Source organism: Etheostoma spectabile, chromosome 15, assembly GCF_008692095.1.
Source record: "Etheostoma spectabile isolate EspeVRDwgs_2016 chromosome 15, UIUC_Espe_1.0, whole genome shotgun sequence".
Taxonomy (NCBI): Eukaryota; Metazoa; Chordata; class Actinopteri; order Perciformes; family Percidae; genus Etheostoma; species Etheostoma spectabile.
This window is the reverse complement of record NC_045747.1, coordinates 15635197-15643728: the sequence shown is the minus strand read 5'-3', so window position 1 is coordinate 15643728 and position 8532 is coordinate 15635197. Positions and strand designations below refer to the sequence as shown.

Below are 8532 nucleotides of genomic sequence, written 5' to 3'. Positions count from 1 at the left end.
TAGTCATATAAGCTCTAATATAATCTCCATTTTTGATCAATGAAAGTCGGTGAAAACATAAATAATACTTAAAAAATGTATTCAAAAGCATAATTATGTATATGACCTTATGAACCGTTGGCAAGCAGGATTTACAGCAACATTACAAAAACTTTCTCACTTCCCACGCCAGTCTCTCTGCTTTCTCCCAACCTGAGGGAAATTATTTCTCGAAAACCAGAAATGTGAGAAAAGAAATATAACCAAGGGCAACCAAACTATATAGGCAGTCAGCAGCAAGACTGCGGGCTCCCATATGGAATTAAATTTGGGAATATGTATTTAAAACAAAACTGCTTAAATAAAAATAACACACAGACACACACACAATTTTCGATGCAAATTCAGTCTTGTTTTCTAAACTTGGTGCCAATTTGCTAAACCCACCAGAGATTGGGTTTTTCTTTCTTTATAACTGTGTCACTCAAGTTTTGCAGGCTGCACTGAAAGTCATTTTTGATAGGAGACAACTGCATCTGTCATCTGTGAACAAGTTGCTTGTCTAGTTGTTTTCTTTTGAGGAAACGAGATGGCTTATAATCACACACCCAGGCAGAAAACACAATCATTTCCAATTTTTGTTATGACGTCTAAAAATAAAATTCAACCTGCCAAAGCTGTCTTAAAGAAGTTGTCTTTATCTCAGACAGATATGTATTTATACTAGTAGTCACAGCTAGTTAGTAACACTTGGAAAAAAACAAATGTAGGAGGAACATGTATTATGGTAATTTGATCTTTTAGATTTAAATGTGTGTTTGAGAAAATGAGAGAGGGCGTTGGACAAAGGTGGGAGGATTAATGAAAGAAATCAATCATCTTAATGTGCAAGGCCTTGCTCCCGTGTATCCAATAACGTCTCATTTAAATAAAAATAAGAGGCCACTGAGAAGCCATATTGAATTTTCTCTTGCAATTCCGTGACTGCGTGGTCCCACTGGCTATTAGTGCGCCGTGGGGGATAGATGCTTCATGCTCTATGATCTGTGGGTCTGCCACAGAGCGGTCTCAGTGAGAAACAAGCCGGATAACATTACCTTCTCCTTTCCATTCAAGTTATTTATTATCAAATGCACAACAATTAGGCTCCCTCCAACAGTGCTTATTAATTATGTAAATCCCACAAGTACAAAACCAAATGAGACTCTAAGATATTAAATAGTGCAAGTTAAAATATAGGTAGGATATAGCATAAAATATGAAATAAAGTGGAGAGAAGTTTTGGTAGTGTGCAATCTTTGATAGTTTAGTTCATAAAATTCATAAATAAATTCAGTGTAAAGTGTGAGCAGCCTCGGTGCCGGAGAAGCTTTTGATGGAGCTATCTTTGAAAAGCCTGTGTCGCATAACATTACCGTCACTGTGAGAGAGTTGGTGTTATGTAGGAGCTGCGGGCCTAACACGAAATCATCCAGTGCATTTTAGTTTTTTTCTTCTTTTCTTTCTGAGTCAAACTGCCTCAGCAGAGCCGTGAATAGAGCCTGGCATTTCTGGATCAGGACTTTTGTCTCTGTCAGAGTGAAGGCTGTTTTTACGGATGCTACTTGAGGGCATGTTTGTGTTTGGCGCTTTACATTCTGTGACTTTAACTCTGACACTGACTTATACTGTCGTTTGGGCTTTTATGGAGTAAACATCCACACAACTCAAGGCGCAGTGTGAATGGGGCCATGTGTGCAATCGTGTGTGTAACCCTTTTTTTTCTGAAAGCCTATAACAGGAGTCAGGTTTCAGAAAAAGAGGTGCTAGATGCATTTTTTCCCTGAATGCCCTCAGCCTGAACCTAATGTTAATCAGCTGTGAGAAAGCATTGACGTAGATTTGGCAATAACATGCCACAAAGATGTGGCTAATTAAAAGTAATTGGCTTTGGTGGGTGTAGGAAACATTATTACAATGTACCATAATAATGTTTCAGATTAGTTAGCTTGTAGTTGAAAGAACTTTTTAAATCTTCAACGTTTTTAAAGGACAAGGACCCCATGGCTAAAAAAAGAGACGAAGCGGGGACCCCTACTTCTTTCTTTTTAAATTAAGTTGCATTTTAAACTGGGCCGGATGGATGAACATTCTTATATTATTTATAAATCAGGTGGAATCATGTGGAAGGCACAGTAAATACTTAGGCTTAACTGTATCCATGGATGGCTTACAAAGTGGCTACATTAAATGTGGAGTTCTAATAGCATGCAGTTAATCTGAAAATAACTTTTTTTTTTTATTACTTTGAATTTACCCATCAATGTTATGTTAATTAAATGTTTTTGTTTTTTTGAGGAATACGGTAGGCTGCTTTATCTTTGCTAATAATATGGTGGATTCATGTTATTTATACATGCATATTTTCATTCATTTAAATTTTTTATTAAAAAAAACTAACTTTCCATGATTATTTAGTCTATAAAATGTCAGAGAATAGTAAAAAATGCCTTAAAATTTCTTGAAATAATTTTTTTGGTCTAACTAACCAGATATATTAAATTTCTAATTGAAGAAAACTCACAAATTCTCTCATTTGAAAACCTGGAACCAGAGAACATTTTACATTTTTTCCTGGAAAAATATTTTTTGTGGAGACTAATATGTTTTTAGAAGCTTATAGTGACTTTACAATGACATTGTATTGTAAATTAATTTACCTAACTCACGACAGCACAATGCCTTGGTTGAAAATCTTTGGGATTCACACAACTAACTGGATATTTTCTGCCTTTAAAGTGGATTTCTCAGTATATCTGGGACTATGTAACATATACAGTAAATCTCATAAAAATCACACTTTGTTTCTAAAAGAGCATTTTCCCCTGGTTTATCATCTTTCCACATCTCGCCTCACCCCTCTCTATTGCTCCTCCTGCGTGAAGCCAAACTGTCGGTGGTGGAGAGCAGTAACTGCATGTGCAGGACGCCGTGCAACATGACCCGCTACAACAAAGAGCTGTCCATGGTCAAAATCCCAAGCAAGACCTCGGCCCGCTACCTGCAGAAGAAGTTCAACAAGTCCGAGAAGTACATCACGTAAGTAACCAGTAACAAAGTTCTTAATGATACTCTGGTACTGCTCATAATGTTAGGTACATTAAGTATAATTCCCTAAATTCTATTAGCATACAGTTAATCTGAAAATGACTTCTTCTTTTTGAATTACTTTAAACCTAACCATTGAACCAATCAATTAAACTTTCATGCAAAGATTTGAAATTCATGAATACCTTTTGGGGAGTAATCAATGCTTTCATTTCCCCTAAATTATTAGCAGCGAGCAGTTGGGGACACTTGTGAATTGAATCACACCAATTCTTAATACGGTTTCTCATAATGGTCATCTAATTTAAGAGTAGTCCTAATTCACAAAGCAAATACAATAAAAACAAATTGATTGTTTTTTTTATTTTTCTGATTATGTTTTTACAAAGAAATATAAAAGAGAGAAAAAATAAGAAACATTTGTGAATGAGGAAACGCTCATTAAAAGGAAAAGAAAAAATGCAAACTCACCACAGAGAGGATTTGAGCCTCTTTGCTGCCCACAGTGTCTCCTATCCTTTAATGAAGGATTTAAAGAACTGGAATCTCTGTGAAAAAGCTGATCTACTGCAATGCACATGTTCTCCTACACAGTGTGTTTCCCTAGTTTATTAGCTCTGTAGATAATGAATAGATTGTTGCAGATTGTCTTGCTTACCAAGTGATTGTCTGGTATGGGATTCATCAGGACTAATGTCTTATTTTGCCTGTTGCAGAGACAACATCTTGGTGCTGGACGTGTTCTTTGAGGCTTTGAACTACGAGACCATTGATCAAAAGAAGGCTTACGAGGTGGCGGGCTTGCTGGGTAAGTTTAACTCAGTGCTACCTTTATTTTCCAAAAACACTGCGTTACTACGTCTACGTTAGTCACAATCATGCTACTTTTAAAAATGATGTGTTGATTCATGGGACATGGCCCATCCTGACTCATGTGAAAAATCATTAACAAAATGTTGGCACTGTGAAGTACTGTGAGCCAGCTAAATTTGACAATTTTGTCAGGTCTTTATAGCATCTATAAATGAAATGAGCAGCTATAACCCTGTCCACACGTTTTAACTGAACATAAAAAGGTCATTGCACTTCTTTTAATGTTTGAGTGTGTGGCTTTCACTGTGTGTGTTTTAATATTGACCAATTAATTGACACAAGCAGGGATCTTTTGAAAACAAACATAGACCAACTATGGTCTATAAACTGCCAAATAAAAACAGTCAAATGAAATTCATTTCAGGTTACTTGAGACATTCTATATAAAAAGTAAAATATGCTAAATATACTAATATTACTAATTAACTCAAACTTGACAGGTGCAAACAAATGATCAACTTTAGGGTCTGTTTCATTGGGAACAGATCAAGGTTGTGTTGTTTTCTATCTATTTTCAGTAAGAAATCTCTTTATTAATGCCATAGTGTAGCATTAGTCTTGCAGGCTAATGGTCAGTGATAGATAGAACAGAGCAAAAAATATGGTTGTGATTTGTCAAAGGAGCTGTTGTGATATGTTAAAGTAATGGATGACATTAAGGCACAGACACCATGACACAAAGCTGAGTGCCATTTCAAAACCTTTTTATTTTCATTTATCAAGACACCTTGGAGTGTCTAATTGGGCCTGTTCTGTGGCCACTTACCTGCAGTTCAGTATAACTTGTACCACAATTATGTTTGAGATGTGTTGTCATACAACTTTAACAGACTCCAGCCAGCCAGTTAGAATCAAATATTAACAGTTTCTGATTAGTATTTGTATTTTCCTCTGTTTCTCTTTCTTTTCTCTTCTTCTTTGTGTGACTGTGGCCTTCTACAGGGGATATTGGAGGCCAGATGGGTCTGTTCATTGGAGCCAGCATCCTCACCATCCTTGAGCTGTTTGACTATGCTTATGAGGTCAGTCTCAATTTGCTTCTGTACACTTTTATTCTGTATAAGTGTGGACACATCAAAATGATGCACACATGTAACTCCTTTAAAGGCTCTCACAGCGTTTGCCGGTGCAATAAACTTTGATGGTTTAAAGATGTTTGTTTCGTTTTTCTATTAAGAGCTAGAGCATTGACCATTAAAGTTGACAAAAGAAACAATCTCACTGGTACAAAAAGCACATAAGAGCCAGATTTACTTCAAAGCTGGCTGAGATGAAGAAATGTGTGCTGGTGCTTTTCCATTACCTCGGCTTTCATGTGTGGCCCTCTTCGGAGCTCCTTATGCTGCTTTCAGCTGCACAGGATTCTGACAAGCACGTACTAGTCTTCACATCCCCTAGGGTTGTGTAAATCCACAGGAAAAGTAATTTTCAAGAGATTTATTTTTTATTTTTAATTGCCATAATTGAGTAATTGGGATCAGAAACCCTCATGTCACTGACATGAGCAGCTCTCAAACAACTTTTAATAGCTTGCAACCTGAAATACTTGTGATTGCATATTTTGTTGCCATACTTTCCACTTAATTAGTTTTTGGCTAGACCGACGAGCATGGCGACGGCCTGCGTTATGAGTTAGTGATGAAGTTACACCATTGGTCAGAATAAGTGTGATGATGTGAATGTTTATTTTCTCCCCATTTGCCATTCCCCTTTTAAAATATATTGAAACAGCACAGGCTTTTAACTACACTATCCCCCATTAATCAGCTGATTGACTCCCTTAATATGTTGTTGTTGACACAAGGTTGTTTCTAAATAAATATAGTAAATGGGCAGGTTTTGGTATTTCATAATGTAAATATCAGGGGAATTAAAAACTCCAGGAGAACAGCGGGGATAGAGGCAGGAAAATCCAAAGGGTTGACAAGCAGGTGATGCATATTTGATCATAAATCGGAATCAGATCATTTTTAGCACATATAGCATAACTTTTATATGGTTTTTAATAGCACAAAACAATTGCTTAACATGATGGCTGAAAGCAACTTTTAATAGCTTGCAACCTGAAATAATCCTGAAATAATCAGTGGCTGGTGTAAACTCGGTCAAAGATAAACTACTTAAATTACAAAAAGGAGTAGGCCGACACGTTACACAGAAAGGAAAAATCTTCTTTGAAATAACACCACCTGATAGCACAAGGAAACAATGCCAGTGGAACCAAAGTTTTAGTTTTCAGCTGAGATATTAACGTTGGTGCACCAAAAGGAGCACAGAAGAAATCAACAGTAAAGTTGTCAGGTGGTATTAAGTAAATATAGTACAGGTACAGTATAGATTTCGGGTCATTCATGAAAAAATGCTGCAACTCCTCAAGACCAACATTTGAGGCTGTGCTACATGTCTGTTAAACAAAGTAACATGAATCACTGTAACGCTAGTAACTACTTGTTGAAAATAACATGATGCAATGAAAAGCATTCCTAAATTATTTGTCATAAACACATTTTAACAATGTCATATGATGTGCTACTTCAGTACACAACAAAAACATATGACTGGCACCACTACAGAGACGCATTTAATATCCATATTTACATTATAGGCATCATCACTTGCTATACCTGTAACAATTTGGCCACAATTAGCACATTGACCACACATATGCCAGCCATATACTAGGTTTTACCTTGTCTTGTTTATTCTGAAGACAAATGTTCCTGTAAATCATTATTTACAAGAAGAGCTCATGGAGATCTTCTACACCAGACTATCTGTTCCTTCTCTGAATTTTATTTACCAATCTGCAGGTGGTGAAAGACAGACTACTGGATTTACTGAGCAGAGAGGAGGAGGAGGAGAGTCATGGAGAGGATGTGGTAAGAGCAACCTTTAACCTCTCACTTGTCATTTTTCGTGGCAGAGTGCTGTGTAAGTGGAGTGTGTAAATTGAGTGTAATTATACTCACTCTGACCGTGCATACTAAACCTTACCCTATCATTTCCCCCTTCACACAAATCTGTAGAAAGAAAACCCTAAAAAAAAAACTAAATAAAATCTAAGACTGCGTACAGACTGAAAGAGACATGCCACTTTGACAGAAAAACGCTCTGCTTTTTGAAGGAGCTTTAAAGGAATCAGAATAGCAACAAAGACTCTGCTGTATGCATGCATGTTTGCTAAGCAAATCCCCTTAGCAAACATGCATGCATACAGCAACATCATATCATAGTTAAATCAACAATGCTAAAAGCTGCTGTATGAGGAGAAGGTCAGGGTGGCGTTTGCATCTCGGTATATGCAGGGTAGTTAGTAATAAGTGTGATGTTTGCGCAAAGGTTTCACATAGAGCCCAGCTTTAGTGGACTATGATTCACATTAAACTCAACTTGTCTGAACTTTGACACAGATTTGATCTGTTGACTATCTGCAAACCTAAGCACCACTTAGCACTTTGAGGTAGCAGAGGGGCAGATAGTCTAAAATGCATATTACAATTAGAGTATCCTGCTCCATTACAGTTATTGCATCCAGAAGTCAATGGTAAAAAATATCTCTTGAATAAAACATGTTGTCCTCTTTTCATGTTAAACATCTTGCTTATGTGACTGGATAGTGCTGCTATGTTACCGGATAGTTAGCACATCAGTGGCTAGCTTTCAAGCCAAAGTAGCATGGCAGTCTACACAAGCAGTCACCACGTCACCAGAAAAGAATATTTCACATGGGTCCCTACAGGAATTTGCTCTAGGCACTAACTGTTTCAATCTTTTTTCCCAGAGTTCCTGTGACCCAGTGGCAAACCACTCAGAGTCTATCAGCCACACTGTGACAGTCCCCCTGCAGACAACCCTGGGCACCCTGGAGGAGATCGCCTGCTGAGGCCCCCCCGCCTGTGCCCCTCAGAGCCATGCACAGCCAGAGGCTGCCTCCACTGGGTGGCGCTACATCCTCTGTTAGGGCATCCTGCAGGACCTGAACAGGGGTGGGGAGGAGACGAGGACAAGAACAGAAATTGGCCTAAGGACAGCGCTGTGCTCTGTCACACCGCCCTGTCTGAAACACTGATGGGGATTAAGGAGCTGTCGGCTGGACTTATCGGCCCTCTCTGTCACCCTGCACTGTACTGTGATGGGAGGATGGCCTCCACTGTGCCGGACTTGCAGTGGGGTCTGTGTCTCCACATACACGCACACAGAAAATCTGAGAATGGGTGGGACAACTACCCATGAAGGGGGCTTACCCCTGTGCAGCATATCTATGTAACAAACACATTCATAAGTCGCTCACTGCCAAATGAACTGTACACAATTGGTTTTGAACTGCATGCATCGCTCTATCTTGCTCTCTTCTGCTGATGCATACGCTGGACTGCAGTGTTGCTTTACTATACATGTGTGCCATTTGTCTCTCTTTATCTGCAGGACAGACCTGTAACAAGGCCCCAGGTGAGATGTCAAACTTTGAATGTACAGATTGAACATATGGTTGTTTAAAGTCATAATTCAGGTGATACCAATCCCTCAAAAATGGATTCTAATGAGCGATTATTTCTTAGTTAATTATCTAGAAGGGAAAGGTGGTTGGTGATG

The 8532-nt window shown here is 38.2% G+C and overlaps 1 protein-coding gene across 3 annotated transcripts in view; it reads left to right on the top strand.

Annotated features, from left to right (window-relative positions):
- asic2 (acid-sensing (proton-gated) ion channel 2) overlaps positions 1-8532 on the top strand; it is a 402742-nt gene that overhangs the window by 392970 nt on the left and 1240 nt on the right. For 2 of the 3 annotated variants that reach the window (XM_032536467.1, XM_032536466.1), the window contains exons 7-11: positions 2904-3057; positions 3783-3874; positions 4882-4961; positions 6750-6818; positions 7721-7822. In XM_032536467.1, the coding sequence (XP_032392358.1) occupies positions 2904-3057; positions 3783-3874; positions 4882-4961; positions 6750-6818; positions 7721-7822 (497 nt within the window). Of the gene's footprint in view, positions 1-2903; positions 3058-3782; positions 3875-4881; positions 4962-6749; positions 6819-7720 lie in introns of all 3 variants that reach the window. The other variant, XM_032536465.1, reaches the window with a different exon arrangement.